Source organism: Rhododendron vialii, chromosome 11a (genome assembly GCF_030253575.1).
Source record: "Rhododendron vialii isolate Sample 1 chromosome 11a, ASM3025357v1".
Classification (NCBI taxonomy): domain Eukaryota; kingdom Viridiplantae; phylum Streptophyta; class Magnoliopsida; order Ericales; family Ericaceae; genus Rhododendron; species Rhododendron vialii.
Genome location: NC_080567.1, coordinates 11850415 through 11867943, shown reverse-complemented (window position 1 = coordinate 11867943; position 17529 = coordinate 11850415). Strand labels below are relative to the sequence as shown.

Here is a 17529-nt window from a genome sequence, read left to right as displayed (position 1 = left end):
CAGTCATTGTAGACACCCTATTATGGACTATCCAGATTGGTTTACTTACAGTCTTTTGATTCCCCAATGATGATTAAGGTCAAGAACATTTAGAGGTTATCGGTGTGTTTGAGCTTTGAGCATCCTAAACCTCATTCAAACCTTTGTCGAGCCTTGTCCAGACCCTTCAAGCCCGAACCAAATGGCCTCAGCAAAACCATACTTGCTTACGCCAGTACTGTGCTGGCGTGCGCCGATTAACTACCACGTGTCAGTTATCGACCGTTGACTCAGTTACCACCGGCATACGCCAATCAAAAGTTAGTCAAATATCAATATTCAACCACGTGCTCGAGACTTTTGTGGCCACCTTGATGTAGTCTACAGTCCCCTGATGATTACCATTGTGCAGCCGGCTCCCTCTCTTTCCTTCACCACCTTTTAACCCAAGTCCCATGTATTTAGTGCATGGAGGCTCCTCTCCTTAACCTAACCACCCCTTAACCCAACTGATCAGCCCTCTTCTCAGTCCACTCCTGGCCTATAAATACCCCCCTTGCATTTATATGCAAGGGGTTCACAAGGTTAAGGTATCATAAAGAGCATTCAAGCCCTCTCTCTCCTTGCTCTTGCTTTCTCACTTCTCCCATCAGTTGGAAGAGGAAGCAAGCACCTCTCCTTACACTCACCACACCCCCACACTCATCATCCATCCCTTAAACTTCAAGTTCAAAGCGCAAGCTTTCCATCAAACTTTAACATAAAAGGTATACCACCTTTTATTCTGCAATCTGTTCTGACCCCTGAGGGGTGTTAGCAGGGTCAAGGCTGGTAATCAATACCAGTCCTGACCCTAAAGCTGGCAGCATTTCAAGGATCGAGTATGGTCATCAATGGGGCACGCCAGTGATAATGAGCCGTACGCCAGTCATGGTGATACGTGCAGTACCAGCGTGGGGATCATTGATCATCCGTCTGTCTGCTTTCTTTTCACTTTATCACCTTTCAGCATGATAAGAACCAGTTTACTGCTTTCTGTAGTTTAAGAGCTGTATAGTTATCATCTGTCACTTCTGTTTTAGAAGGCCTCTGGGATCCTTCTGGTCGTGTTCCAGAGCCCAGATCATGCAGAGCCAATCACTAACCAAGTAGTGTAACTGGCGTACGGGTTCTTTGGACTGGCGTACGACAGTTTAAATGGGTCCAGTGGCTGGCCCTTGCATGTCAGCTAATCCTGGCCTCTATTTATTTCCCCACACTGTTTATGGGGTGTGTTTGTCTATTTTGTTTCCTTAGGTTCATTTATGTCGTATGTAACCATACATATGCTGCAATACTAACTATGTGGTTTGTCCTGGGTGTGCACTGGTCCTTCTAGAGCCCAGAGGGTTGAGAAACAGGAGCTGTAAGTTTAGATTCACCGGCGCATGCTAGTATACCTGTGGCACACGCAAGTAGTCCCTACATGCAGTGGCCTGGCCAGTGCATACAGGCCCCCCCCCCCCCCCCCCTGCGTGCCTCATTTTGGGACAACGTGCTCCAATTTGTTTAAAATGCTCATAGGTGCTTGTTCTCAATCTATTATCATTTGTTTCAAACAAATCATCCATCACATTTCTGCCATGTAAATGCAACCTGCTACGGTTTTAATCCCCTTTAATTGTTCCCCCCACCCTAGCTGGCTAAAAAATGATCAATGAGAGAAAAATGCAAATGTTTTTACAAAATGCCCGAGTAGAGACCGATCTCCGGATTGGGTGAGAGGGGTGCCATAAAACCCTTCCCCTATTGTAACCTGGCTCCTGAACCTCAGATATCGAAGGTGACGACAGTCCAGTCTACAAGCCCTTTTTTTTCAATCAAACAACGTAGCAAAACGTTTCAAGTTCGGTTCCTTGGGTGCATACTGCAAAACCCAAGTGGCAACTCTGAATTGTAAGCATTTCGCCGCGCTTCCCAAGAAGGGCGCACCCGATTTTTAAACAAAAAAATGGAATTTTCGGGGCGTGTGCCCAGAGTGGCGACTCCGCTGGGGACTCATCGCATTAATCAAAATTTGGCGATTAATACATAAATGAACAATCTTTCAAAAGTCTATCAAAATAGTACGCTCCGCGCTGCTGAAGAACGAAATGGTAACGTAACAGGATCTCCGCATCCGACCAATCTGAACTGGGGCTTTTTACTATTGTTCACTTGTGTAGTTTTCTCCAAATATTGGTCAGTAAAAGTGAGCCAAGCCTTAAAAGGCATTTTTTAAAACATTGTGTTTCTCTCTCATTCAATCATTTTTTAGCATTCTTCCATTTGCATCGATGTTGGTCAGCTCTGTTGAGGTGTTTTGGGTAACCGGCACAATTTATTGGAGCCCGGGGTCCTCGAACGCTCAACAACCTTGGATGATGATGAGTCGTACTACCGTTCGACCATTGCTTTGCTCCACGTGTTGCAATGGGAGGTATATTGCGGCTCTAGTCAGAGGAACCCCCTAAGCCAAAATCGGCCTCTACACATGTACAGAGCACTAAAACCTTTCAACATAGGGCAGGAACCCACAGGGTAGGATTATTTACATCTAACCCCTAGGTACTGTCTATGTGTTATTGCTTTCCCTATCGCATGCCTGTACATACATTCATACCGTTCCGCGTAGGAGCATGCTAGGGCGGCTTGTAGGATGTCTCTTGTCGAGTCTGTCTTATGCTCATTTGACGTTGCCTTGGCCCGATGACGAGTCATGCATCCCGATGTTGCATGTTATCAATTTTCAGAGTCCTTGGATCAGCGAGACTTTGGGAAATCAATACTTTCTAGGTCCTTGTCTAAAACCCGATCGAAGTTTCAAGTAGAAAAACTAGGAACAACGAAAAGTATGCCATGGTACTCACACCATCCAGGTTAAAAGTGCTAATCACTTACACCGCTCAGGCTCCGGCACAGTGCTGCTTACGCCGCTCCGGTTAAAAGTATCACGCCACCTATGACGAGTCGTTCCAATTCCAAAAGTTGAAACTTCGAGAGCTGGATAGTAAAGGCTTAGTTCATTTTGACATCTCTTAGCACGAGTCAATTCAAATAAAGGACACATTGTTCGAAAAGATTATCCGAGGATCCTCAGTGACGTCCCAATGTCATGAGATGGACTCTTTTTAGTTATAGAGTCTAGGAGGACACCAACGACATTGACATGCGCATTTCCATTCTGTCAATTCTTTTGAAATAAATTGCTGCAGGCTATCACTGAGCTCTTATACTTTGCTGTCTAGCCATGCCGCTGTCAAAGCCAGGGTCCAAAATCAAGAGCCAAACCTACTTGGGATCGTCCGCCGGGTCTGTTTGAAGATTTGATTTGGGTTTCGCTTCTCAGTCAGTTACAACGGAAGCTCTGGCCTGCACTTTGTCAAGGGAGGATTCGCCACCGACTACTCCGCACGAGTCCTTTCCATCTACTCTGTCTCCACCTGCATCGGCGAAACTTGTTAAGACAGAAGCTCTAGCCATGGCAGATGTTCTGCCGCCGAATCTCGCTACTATTTTGGCGGATCTCCAGCACAACCTGGCCATCATGCAGCAAAGGGCCGACCAGGCCAATGTCTCTATGGCTAATCTTTGCACCCTAATCGAGGAGTGACTTCCTCTTGCAGTAGGAGGGGGAGGCGGTGAAAGGTGCGAGCGGGAAATTGCGGCCGAAGAAGTCCCTATGGTCGAAACCCTACTCCGAACCCAGAAATGGCTGAGTTGATCGCCAAAACGGAAAAACTGGAAGAAGCAGTCTCTAAGTCCGAAAAGAAAGGAGTAGGAGGGCTAGACATGGATCGCCTTTGCCCATTCCCAAATGCAAGGTTGCCCGAAAGATTCAAGATGCCCCACTTCGGGAAATTCGATGGGACCGGAGATCTGAAAACTCACCTTCTGGCTTATCACGGTGCAATGAAATTACACGGGGTCGAGGAAGACGCAATGGCTCAATTGTTTCCGCAAACCCTCGCCGGTCCTACTTTCCAATGGTTCTTTTCACTCGATATTGCCAAAAGAAGAACATGGGAAGATATTGGCACTGCCTTCAATGCTCAGTATAGTTACAATGCTCAGCTCAAGATGACCACCTGGGAATTGGAATCAACTAAAATGAGTGCAAAAGAGTCTTTTGCGGACTTTATCCAGAGGTGGAGGGCCAAGGCAGCTCTCATGATCGATCGCCTGAGCGAAAAGGACCAAATCTGCATCATCTCTCGCAACCTGCAGCCGGACTTTGCTAAGAACCTTGTATTGGTTCAGGGGCGAACTTCGAGACTTTCTATGATTCCAGCCTAGCCATCGAAGAAGCTCTCCAAATGGGTGTTCTACCCTGAAGTGGCACCTCCTCCTCTACCTCAGCTTCAAAGTCAAAACCCCGTGTGTATACTGGAAACAGAACTGCTCTGTTTGGCGGTAACGATTACGCCAACGCAACTTCTGCCAATAACAACGCCTCTTCCAAAGCTCCAATCAAATCGCCGATGTCAACCGAGTTCAAACCCCTCAAAGATTCCGAAACCGCAACCAACCCCGTAACTTTGCCAATTTTGAGGCACCACTTTCCTCGGTATTGGAGAAGTTAGTCAAAACCGGTCGTCTTAGGCCTCTAGCCTCGACTCCACTCCCTCAAAATGCACCCCCAGCCATAACCCTAATGCTTTCTGTGCTTACCACCAGATGCCCGGCCATTACACTAACTTTTGCTACCGCTTTCGACATGCGATACAAGATTTGGTGGACAATGGTACCTTTCCAACTCCACCTACTAAACCCAATGTCATTACCAATTCCTTGCCCAAACATGACTCTAACCCTCAAGTGAACCAGATAACTCTCAACTCCACCATATTAAACCCCACCGACCATATTACCTTAGCCGACAACCCTAGACCAGTCGTACCCTTTCCTTCTGAGTCAAGCATAAACATGATGGCAGCCGGATGGGCCATGGAGGACAAAGCTAAAGAATGGGAGGAGCTTTGTACCGATTGGATCGAGCAATATAACACGGGGTTTCCTACACACCCTCAAGTCAATCAGATGTGGTTAAACCAATGGGAAGGCGAATGGAATGCGGCACAAGCTGACCCTCTAGATGGTCTCTCTTTATTCGTGCTCTTCTAGAAGCCTGAACTAGACCAAGTCGAGGTAGAAACTAAAGAGTACGTATGGGATTCGCAGCCTGATGCATGGAAAATGGGTCAAGGTCTTAAGGCTGATTTGGATCAGAGTGATATCAGTGAAGAGTACTGGGGCTACTATCAAGAAGGAGAAGTTATGCCCGACGTCTGTCGCCCACTCGGTGCCATGCTACCTCTGGTAAATTCAATCGCAGGCACGGTCGATCGCCGTATCCATGAGTTCGACCCTACCCTCGACATCGTTTCTGTGGAACAACCTTGCCCTATTGTTTCTGCTCCTGGGGATGACTGCTCGATCATGGTTTTAGAGGCACCTCCCGATGATCTTTGGGATGTAAATGAGACCATCAAAACCCCACTGCCTGCCGACATTTGGGATGTGGACAACATTATCGATTTGAACATGGGAAGCAAGGTGTGGACAGTTAACACCGCTTTGGTCGATGGAGGATTTTGGGACGTTCCATTTGTCACCAACCTAGGAACACCCTTTGAAGAAGATGTTGCACAAGATCCTGCTTTCTGGGAGGGATTAGTGATGGAAGACTTGGAGTGGAACTCGGCTCTGGAACCAGACTCATCCGCAACAGTTGCATTGATTGACAAAGGAAAGCGCAAATTGGAGGATGTGCCAACTCATCTATGGGATTTTATTGAATCGTCTTCTTGGTGGGATGTTGCCAACGTCAGGAAGAGTGGTCGAGTATTCCAGCCATCTAATCTGCAGGCCAGAAGCTCGTCCAACCCACTTGCTCAGAAGACCACCGCTCCCGCTGCTCAGAGGAATGATCCGGTTGTTCCAGGTGGGGTTCCTGAAGAAGACGCTATTTTGAAACAGCTCGAACAGATCCCTGCCGCTGTGTCTATCTGAGGGTTGATATCGCCATCAAAGGAGGATCGCGAAAAGCTGTCCTCAGCATTGGCCTGGCTCACGGTACCAACCGACATTACCCCTGAAGCCATGATCGCTCTTGTACTACTGCTTCTCTCCAAACACTCCGTCACGTTTACCGAGAAGGACCTACCCGTCGAAGGAACCTCTCATAATCACTCGCTGCATATCACCGTCAAGTGCCGGGGACATTGGGTGCTGACTGTGCTAATTGACAATAGTTTTGCCATTAATGTTTGCCCAATGAGGGTTGCCTACCGCTTGGGACTTACAAAGAATGATTTGATGCCTTCTAATCTGGCCGTCAAAGCATATGATAGCACTCGCCGTGTGGTGGAAGGGACTCTGATTCTTAAACTCGATGCTGAGGGCTTTAAAATGGACGTAGAATTCCACGTGGTCCATGTCCTTGCTACCTTTAATCTGCTGCTGGGTAGGCCGTGGCTTCATAGGGCCGACATCATGGCGGTACGAACTTGACTGAGAAGTGCCCTTGACTTGATTCGACCGATAGCAGAGTTGGATAAAGTAAATGCAAGTGCCCGGTAGCTTTGATCGACCTTTATAATGCTTATCTCGACCGTAGAGTTACTTTTGAGATTCTGGATTCGACTGACTATTTGAATTGCAATTGCTGATGAACCTCTTTTCGTTGTTTGTCTTTGTACGCAGAGAGGAGCAGCCAGCACTCGGGGTCACGGCGGTCCTGCGAGCTCGCTTGAGCTGTACCGAGGGCTGCTAGAGTGAGTCAGGGCTTTGGTAGACGCTGCAGGGTTCCGGCCGTTCATCCTCACGTTGACGGCGGTGAAGAGTGACCATGCCCTGCTTACTGCACTGGCTGAGAGGTGGTGGGATTCCTCTAATACCTTCCACTTTCCGATTAGGGAGATGACGATGACTCCGTCTGACTTTGCAGCTCTCACCGGCTTGAGGGTAGGAGGAGAGCCTATCTCGTTTGACTCAGAGATTTACAGAGACACCGGGGCATTGGAGTGGTTCTTAGGGCAGGCACCAGCAGGCGAGGCAGAGACCATCCACTATGACCAGTTCAAACGGTTTTTGCATGGGAGGGCGCCAGACTCAGAGTTGGAGGTGGAGCAGATGGCGAGGGCCTACTTGTTGTACTTGTTCGGGGCTACGTTGTACCCGAACAAGCGATCCACAGTGCACATGTCTTACTTGCCGACCCTCTATGACTTACGCACAGCTTCGCGCTTTGACTGGGGAGGAGCAGCTCTGGGAACGTGCTATGGTTTCATGGGGGAGTTCTCGCGGGGGAAGAAGGCGACTGCCGGCTACTAGAGAGTGTGGGAGGTAAGAAACAAAGCTTGCAATTCATTTCCTATTTTCCTTTCTTGCACTTGTCTTTGATTTGTATATGAACTGTATTCTGATGCTTGATTGTCTGAACATTTGCAGCTGTGGGCTTACGAAGTGCTGAAGATGTACCCACCGGAGAATAAATGCCCAAACTTGAGGATGCTCCCACGTGCTATGATCTGGGGGCCTATGTACAGCGACAAGAAGATCGAAATTGAGGGGGAGCCTCCTAGCCTTCAGGTCATACCTTGACGAGCTGTCAGGTACTTAGGTAAGCAACACATCAAATTGACCATTCTGCCCATAGAATTGCTTTAATGCTGTCGCTGATGCATATCTGACTCTGGATCTTTGCAATTGTCTCGCAGGTAGAGTGGGACCCATGGAGCAATGCCGAACCTGAGTACTTGGCAAGGAGCAGGGTGGTGACGGCGAGCCGGGTGCAATTGGAGTCAGCCTTTGGGTTGCGGTGGTACCTAGGTGACCGGGTGACACGGCAGTCACTGGGCTTTCTTGAGTACCATGTTTGTAACACCCCTGAATTTTGGTCAGTAAAAATTTCGTTAAATATTTGAATTTTATTTGAATTACTTATTTTCTCTTAAGTGGCTATATGATTTCTTGTTATTTTCCGTCGTAGTTAGATTTTGGTCATTGGTTAACTCTCGACTAGAAACCCTACTTGACCAATTTAGTTAGTTTCTAACCAACTAGTTGGAGGAACCGAGCAACCAACTCACCTAGTTACTAGATGAACCTTTTGGACCTTTTGAACCTTTTGCCTTTACCCATTGGTCCAAAATGGTTAGGGTAATTTTTGTCCATTGGACAATAAGCTTTTCATTATAATATTTGACTAAAAGTACATGTAGTCTTTTAAGAAATCTTATTTTAAGTATAAAAGTACTTGTACTTCTTTTGCCCATTGGTCCATAGTTGATAGGGTAATCTTTGTCCATTGGACAATAGGCCTCCTATTAAAATATTTTGGTAAATACAAGATATAGTATTTTAATGGTTTATAAAAACATGTGCTAGTACTTATATGCATTGTTTATTGGGGATTCTCCCACCCCTCCATTGTCCAATGGTTATTAACCGCAAGGAGAATTATTACCCATTGGGTAATAGCCTTAATCTTCCTAACTAAGTACAAGGATCCTATTTTATAATCAAGATTTGGATTCTCATGTACTTTTATGCATTAAAATATTGGGGTATATCTAAACCCTAGATTATTTTAGTACCCTAGTCAATAGATTAGTACTAGTACTTTATTATATTCTAATGGGGAAATCTTAGGCTATATATTCTTGATACCTAGGTATAAATAGGCATGTGTACATATATACAATATTATATATGGGTATAGATTTCCTAGAGTACACTATTTATTAGTTTAATGGGAACATGTGTTTAATTGGATTTGTTTAATGGGATTAATGGGATATTTGATTTGGAAAAATCTAGTACTTGTACTTCTATCATTATATATGTATATATATGTAGTGTACTAGGAGAGAGAGAGAGAGAGAGAGAGAGAGAGAGAGAGAATCGGCCAAGAGAGAGAGAGAGAGAGAGAGAGAGAGAGAGAGAGAAAAAGAAGAGAAGGAAGGAGGTACCTTGGCTTGATCTTCCCTTGTACTTAAAATCCTTGGTGAATCTTCCTTCCTACCCAAAAATCTATCCTTTCATAGTCCTTTTATGGTTGTTTAACACCAAATCTTGTACAAACTATCCATCTCTCCATCAAATCTTCCATAAATCCAATCCTTGGTACAAACTAGCCATGCAAACCTAGGGTTTAGACCTTGATCTTTCAAAGATTGCTTGACAAGTGTCAAAATTCAGAGAATGAGAGAGAGGGGGGACCAGCCTTGAAGAGAGGAGAGAGAGCCAAGGTTTTGCTTATAAATAGCAAGTCATTCCAAGCATTTCAACTCACACCTTCACTTCTTGCACTCACTTCTCTCTAGAAACCATTTCTGTTTTTCCAGGCAGCCTACTGCCCTTCGTAAATTCTCAGTTTTCTCCTGCTTAGGCTAGTTTTTAGAACCAACTTCCTTCAGGAAAGTTGTAGAGCACTGTGAGACCTTCAAGTTAGACCCAAGAACCACCCCAATCGGTGAGGAAATGACAAAGATATGCTCATCCAAAGTTTAGTAAAAATCTCGGATTTCCATATCCAGACAGCTTACTGTCCCTTCTTTTATCCCCATTTTTCTCCTACCTAAAATAGTTTCTAGGATCAACTTCCTTCACAAAAGTTGTAGAGCGCTTCTAGAGCTTCGATTTCGACCCAAGAACGATCATATTCGGCTAAAGATTGACCGAGTTACGGCCATCCAAAGTTTGGTCCAGATTTGCAAGTTTCACCACCCGTAGAACCTTCCAACTAGCTTATTCGGCCCCGACCTTACTCACTTACTTACTTATTCCAAGTAAAACGTATGTTGTTTGATCTTTAAGAAAGAACGGTTTTCGAAAGTTAAAACGTTACCATTCGTATTTTGATATTTCAAGGAGTATGAGCTTGCATACATGAATCGATTGTGTTACATGTGATATATTATAGAGTTGGATGATCTTGTTAGATTACAATGAATGATTCATGCTTACTTTGTCCTACCGCGGAGACCTTGCATGTAAACGAGACACGAGAACCGAAAAAGTAGAAACATGACACCTAGGGTGTGGTTAATAAAGGGAAATGTTTTCCGAGGAAGAAAATATTTTGAAACTACATTATGACCGGTTTTGGTTGCATAATGTGAGTTGTGTGTGTGCGTGTGTAAAAGAAACATTTGAAAAGGGTGAAAAGTTTTTGAATCCGCAATGTGGCCGGACTTGCCCATTGTGTGAGGTGTGTGTGTGTTCCAATGGAATCCAGGAAAAGCGGAACCATTGTGAGGTTGTGTGTGTTCCAATGGGAATCCGGGAAAAGCGGAACCATTGTGAGGTTGTGTGTGTTCCAATGGAGATCCGGAAAAGCGGAACCATTGTGATGTTGTGTGTGTTCCAATGGAGATCCGGAAAAGCGGAACCATTGTGAGGTTGTGTGCGTTCCCATGGGAACCCGAAGCGGCGGAACCATGGTGAGGTATGGCTTGGTTATCCGCGGAGAGGAGCCAATGCAAGATTTTGTGTGCCAATGGGAACCCGGTGCGGCGGAACCATTGTGAGGATACTCGGGAACCCGGAACGGCGGAATCGAGGTTGGGTGTGTTAAACAAATGGTTTTTGAAAGGTTGATTTGTAAATGAAAATGTTGACACGGTCTACGACGAGTCGCATAAGAGAAACACGGAATGTAACGCCCTTGAATTTTGGTCAATAAAAATTTCGTTAAATATTTGAATTTTATTTGAATTACTTATTTTCTCTTAAAGTGGCTATATGATTTCTTGTTTATTTCTCGTCGTAGTTAAATTTCAGTCGTTGGTTAAACTCTCGACTAGAAACCCTACGTGACCAATTTAGTTAATTTCCAACCGACTACTTGGAGGAACCGAGCAACCAACTCACATAGTTACTAGATGAGCCTTTTGAACCTTTTGGACCTTTTGAACCTTTGCCTTTACCCATTGGTCCATAATGGTTAGGGTAATTTTTATCCATTGGATAATAGAAACCCAATTCTTTATATTAAAAGGGTTTAATGAAAGATTTGAACAAAGTACCATTATAGGCTTTTATAAATTTCTTTAAAGTACTTTTTGATTATTTTATTATAAAAAGTACCCTAGTAACTATTGTCCATTGGACAATGATTGTTAGGGTAATCTTTACCCATTGGACAAAAGCTTTTCCTTTATTATATTTGGCTAAGTACATATATATAAACACATGGGTAAATTTCAAAAGGACATGTAGTCTTTTAAAAAGACTTAAATTATGATTTAAAGTACTCGTACCTTATTATCCATTGGACGATAACCGTTAGGGGAATTATTATCCATTGGGTAATAGCCCAAATCTTTCCAAGTACAAGGTTGCATTTTAATAATCAAGATTTGGATTCCCATGTACTTTTATGCATTAAACTTTTGGGGTATATCTAAACCCTAGATTTTCTTGTACTTGTACTCTTTTATAAACTAATGGGGAGAATCCTAGCCTTTTTATTTAATTGGGGTACTTGGTACCACACCTATATTTAATATAGGGCTTTTGTCATATGCTTTAAAGTACTTCTTTAATTATTTTAAAATCAAAGTTTCCTTTTAACCTTTGTCCATTGGACAATAAAAGTTAGGAAAATTATTGTCCATTGGGTAAAAGGGTTAGTCTTTCAAACAAGTATATAGGTTCATTAAAATAATATTTTTCTTAAACCCCATGTGATAAAGTACACATTATTTTATTATTAAAAGTACTTGGTAGCCTTAATAGCCTTTAAAGCCTAATATTCTCCTAAGTACTTTGTTATTATTTTATATTGGGGTTTTGTACCCAATTGGATTAATTTATTGGGGAGTTGATCTTCCTAGATTACAAAGTACCCTAGTTTATTTATTTAATCAACATGTGCCTAATTGTATTTCTTTAATAGGATTTTAAATTTGGAAATCTTGTACTTTCTTATTCTTTCTTGTTATATATATATATATATATATATATATGTGTGTGTGTGTGTGTGTGTGTGTGTGTGTACGAGGGAGAGAGAGAGAGAGGGAGAGAGAGGCCGAGAGAGAGAGAGGAGAGAGAGGCCGAGAGAGAGAGAGAGGAGAGACAGAGCCGAGAGAGGAGAGAGAGAGAGAGATTTTGTGGTACTTTGACTTGATCTTCTTCATCCTTCCATGATCTTTCCTATCCTTTCAAATCCTTGGTGATATCTTCCTTTCTAGCTAAGAAACTTCCTCCATTGTCCTTCCATATTTGTTTTATGACCAAATCTTGTACTCTTGTCTCCAAATCTTCCAACAAATCTCCCATAATCCCATCCAAGGACAAATCCTAGCCATGCAAGCCTACCATTTAGCCATGCAAGCTTAGGTTTAGACTTTGACCTTCCATGAGTGCTTGACAAGTGTCAAAAATTGAAGAATGAGAGAGAGAGGGGGGCCGGCCATGAAGAGAGGAGAGAGAGCCAAGATTTTTCCTATAAATAGGACCCCATTCCAAGCATTTGAACTCACACCTTCACCTAGCAACTTCTCTCTCTAGAAAAATTGTGTTCTTTCTTTGTTCTTTCTTTTGTTCTTACTTTGTTTTTGAGTGTTCTTGAGTTCTTCAAGAAACTCAACCTAAGCCGCCACTAAACCGCCACTCGACCACCCCCTCGATCCAAAAGTAGTAGTAGTAATAGTCAAGTAGAAGTTTCGAGAGAAACCTTTCTCTTTCGAAGCTACCGGGAGCATTCCGTAGGAAGTTACTCCGCCCAACCACCGACGTACTTTCCGTAGCCGACTACCGCCAAGAAGTAAGGTAGGATTCCTTGTCCCCTAACTCTACGTATAGAACCGTATGATAGAAAGTAGATTATCCTTAACGGATTCGAAAGATAGAACTTATCGTTTGTTTATAAGTATTTGTATTTTGATGATTAATGCATATATGAGTTGCTTGTATTAATTGTGGTGTGATAAAGCATAAGTGATTTCACTCCAAAGACGTCCGTACATGTGGCGTTGTGCTTTAAATAAAGCATAAGTGATACACTCCAAGGGCGTCCGTACATGTGGCGTTATGCTATAAGTGGTGATTAAGCAATATAGAATTGGATGATCTTGTTAGAATAGTTCATGCTTATGGTTGTCCTACCGCGGAGTCTTTGCATGTAACGAGACACGAGAATCGAGAAAGTAGAAATATGACACCTAGGGTGTGAGTAATGAAAGGAAATATTTTTTGAGGAAGGAAATATTTTGAAACAACATAATGACTGAAACAACTCCGATTTTTCGTTCAATAAAAATCTCGTTGCTATTTGAAATTTCTTAATTTCTCTTAATTGCTCGTTGATTTTCTTATTTGATTCCTTGTTGTTGTATTTAAGCAATCGAATGCCTTATTATCATAATCCTCGTCTAGAAACCCTAATCGCACTTTGGACCCTCAAGGATCGTTTCTTGACTTATATGCCCTACTTAGCAAGCCTAGTTAGCTTCTAACCGGCTTGAAGGAGTAACCAAACTAGGAAGTCACCTAGTTACTTATCCCTAACCGTAGATGGACCATTTTGCCCATCTTGTACCTTTTGAACCTTTTGAACCCTAGACTAGAAAGGATTTAATTGTTTTCTTTTATTGTTTTAGTTTTATTCTTTATCCATTGGACGATAAATGTTAGGGGAATTATTATCCATTGATAAAAGAAACCCATTTCTTTATATTAAAAGGGATTTTGAAAGATTTAAACAAAGTACTATGATTGACATTTATAATTATTTTGAAAAGTTTTGAAAAGTACTTTTCGATTAATTTACTAATAAAAGTACCCAAGTAACTATGGACCATTGGATAATAACCATTAGGGTAATCTTTACCCATTGGACAAAAGCCTTTTCTTTATTTTATTTGGTAAGTACATATATATATATATCACATGTGTATTTCCAAAAAAGGACATGTAGTCTTTTCCAAAAACTTAGTTTAGTATTTAAAGTACCCGTACCTTATTATCCTTTGGATAATAACCGTTAGGGATGTTATTATCCATTGGGTAATAGGCTCATCTTTCAAACAAAGTACTTAACCCACTAAAATAATATTTTGTTAAGATTCCCGGGAGTACAAAAGTACATTATTATATTAATTAAAGTATGGTACCTTTTTTATTGGTTTAAAGGGTGAATCTTGACCCTTAAAGACTAAATTGCCCTTTTGTACAAAAGTACCTATTGTTTATTTGTATAAAGTGAGACTTAGAGAGAGAGAGAGAGAGAGAGAGAGGGGCCGGCCAAGAGGGAGAGAGGGAGAGCCCTTGCCTATAAATAGAAGCTCATTCCAAGCTTAAACTCACACCTTCAACCATTGCTCTCACTTCTCTCTAGAAATTCCAAAAGTTCTTGCTTTCAAAGTTCTAGTTTTCTTTTGTTCTTGAGTGTTCTTGAGAGAAACCACCAAACCACCTCCCAAAACCACCGTTAGATCTTTTAAAGTAGCTTAGTTAGTTAGAAAGTTGTTTCTAGGAAGAGAAAAGATCAACTCTCTTCCTTTCGAAGCAAACCGACGCCTGATGAGCAACCAAGATTGTATAATCTTGGTGCTTTAGTTCCCTAATTTGTAGCATTTTGATTCCCTTAGATATCATTTGTATCTCATTTTGCACGTAAGGGTTTGCTTTGGTTGTTTCAGGTAATACGCGGTGCTAAGGCGGATCTTAACGCCAAGGATCGTAGTCGGAAGTATCATAGGTTTCGAGGCAGTGAAGTAATGTTCCTCAAAGCCCGTCGGGTGATTAATCTAGGCCAAAGAGGGTGTCGGGTCGCTGTCGGGCTGTCGGGGCCAAAGCAGGAAAAATCTGAAGTTCTGCCTCCTATGAACCGGTACTGGGATTTGGCCAGTACCGGTTCATGATGTCCAGAGTTGAAGTTTTCCAGCTTTTGAAGACCTATGAACCGGTACTGGGATTTGGCCAGTACCAGTTCATACTTCAGATTGCAGCACGATTTTGCTGCTTTTTCTACTTTCTACTTTTGGAATGTTTTCCACTTTTGGTTACTTTTGGGATATTTTCTTGGGATATTTTGTGAGAGAGAGACCACCTTGTATAAATAGGGCCTCTCTCTCTCTCATCTAGATCATCTTGTCACTTTCCACTTTAAGTCCTTTAATTTTCTAGAACTCCATTAATGGCTTTCAAGCTTTTCTAGCTAATTTCTTCAAGAATTCCTTAAGGTATTTGTCGTTTAATGTTTTCTCGTTTATTAATGTTGTAGCCGCGGACTAGATCATTTATAAAATCAAATTTATTTTCATTTCTATCGGTTAAAATTCATGTCTTACTTCTATGCTTTGGTTTATGCTTTAAGTATGTGTGAGTAGTCGTTTGGCCAAGTCTTGGGATAATCTTTCCCGAGGACTTAGGTGATTATTTGGTTCTCAAATATTAGGGCTTAAAAGCATGATTTACGGAATAGAACTTAACTTGCATTTTTGGTCCAAGCAAAGGGGTGTTAACTACTTGGTGAGGCGTTTGCCAAGCGGTCTTGGCGAGCGGCTCCCTGAGGGCTCATGGCCTCCTATGTGTTCGATAAATTCGTCAAACAAGTTGGTCCGCCTCTGTTTAATCACATCTTTCATTAAACGTAGTCATAAAAGTTAAATTCTCCGGGCGTGAGCTCGCGGTCGTGACTCTCGCCTGAGTTATTCTGAGAACCGGTAACCTCCTTTGTCAAGGGTTAGAAGATCCTTAGACTTGCCTATTTTAAGTTACCTAAGCTTTTTCCTAGTAAATCGCCCGGGCGATTTTCACCAATTCTAAGCAAAACCAAGTTGGCCGTCTTGAACGCCGCACTCTACCATATAAACCTACAATCCAGACTAGCTATATTGCGAATTCCCTGTGGTACGATCCCGGTCTTGCCGGTTTACTATGCTATCGACGACCTAGCCCTACGCTTGGGGTTTTTCTTAACCTTATTTGAAGGCGAGGTTGGAGACTAAGCATTTTTGGCACCGTTGCCAGGGATTTCTTTATCTAGCTTATTTGGAGGATCGACAAACCATTGTAAGTACTCCATTTAATTTTCCCTTTTATGTGTATTGAACTCAACGTAGCGGATACCTCTAACTGAGCCACCAATTCGACTTGAGGTTTAACGAAGCTAGTCGAGCATCAATTGTCTTTTTACTTTCTATTTATTATTGCTTATATAGCTGTGGTGGTGGCATAACCCTACAGAACTGTTTGAGAACGAGGCGGCGGCATAGCCCCCTCTAGTCTGCTTTATTGGTTTGGGCAGGTTGTATGCTCAATATTTATCGTAGCCCCTTATCGAACTAGCTACATCGATCTACATCTCGTGAGTTATCACCTCCATTAAGCCCAATGGCAGATCAACCGGCAGCGCGCACTTTGCGCGATTATTTTACGCCAGAAAGAGGTCCACATGTCTCCCCCATAGCCATTCCCACTTCCACTGCCGCCAATGCATTTGCTTTTAAGCCAGAGTACCATCGGGTTATACCAGAGTTTCGGGGGCGTGAATTGGAGGATCCCTATGCTCACATTCGGGAATTCGAGACTATCGTTAGCACTTTTATGACCGGGCCGGGACAGCTAGATCAAGCTCGCTTGAAGTTATTCCCCTTCTCGCTCATAGACAAGGCTAAGCAGTGGTTCCATTCTTTGAAGCCCCGCTCTTTGCTGACATGGGGGGAAGTGCAAGATGTGTTCACCACGAAGTTCTTTCCGGTCAGCCGAACCAAGCTTCTCGTGGATCAAATTCAGAATTTCGAGCAAAAAGATGGGGAGGTCTTCTACAAGTATTGGGAGCGTTACAAGGATTTACTTGCCGCTGTCCCACACCACAACTTTCCCATGTATCTTGTGATCAACTATTTCTATTTGGGTTGTGATCGGGAGTCTAAGCAGCTTTTGGATACTATGGGGAGCGGTGACTTTATGGGAAAGGACCCCGACGCCGCTTGGGAATTCTTGGATGCTTTGGCCGAGAGAGCTCAAACTTGGCAATACATTGATCCGGGTGACCAAGCTATGAGAAATCAAGGACCGGGAGGCTCCGGTAAGTTTTCGGTGAACGAACACAACGGTCTTGAGACGCGGTTGGATGAGTTATCGTTAAAGTTGGACAAAATGAAGCTAGATTCGGTCCAAGTGAAAGAAGTGAAAGAAGTGAAGGAGGTTCGCCAAGTGGAAGAAGTTTGTGTCATTTGTGAGACTACGGGTCATTCGACCGACAACTGTCATACCATCCCCACCCTCCGCCAACACTATAACCAACTCCCCGAAGAAGTATGTGCTCTGAATCAACGTTGGGATCCATATTCCAATACTTACAATCCGGGCTTGAGGTCTAATCCGACTTTCCGGTGGGGTAACCAGAATGAGGCCGGCTCGTCAACTTCTCAAGCCCCTCCTCCTCAGAATCAAACTTGGCGCCAACCTCAGTTTTAAGGTCCGCCACGGTTCCCTACGGTTCCATCTCAAGGACCTCCCGGATTCATACCGCCAAACCAGTTCCAAGGGCAAAACCAATTTCAGCATCAGCCA

The 17529-nt window shown here is 43.2% G+C and overlaps 1 protein-coding gene across 1 annotated transcript; it reads left to right on the top strand.

Annotated features, from left to right (window-relative positions):
• Positions 1–6708: 6708 nt before the first annotated feature.
• Positions 6709–7558, top strand: LOC131308255 (uncharacterized). Its single transcript, XM_058335124.1, has 2 exons — positions 6709–7344; positions 7450–7558. Exon 1 carries the CDS (start codon positions 6919–6921, stop codon positions 7330–7332), a length of 414 nt encoding a protein of 137 aa, XP_058191107.1. The 5' UTR covers positions 6709–6918; the 3' UTR covers positions 7333–7344; positions 7450–7558.
• The last annotated feature ends 9971 nt before the right edge of the window (positions 7559–17529 follow it).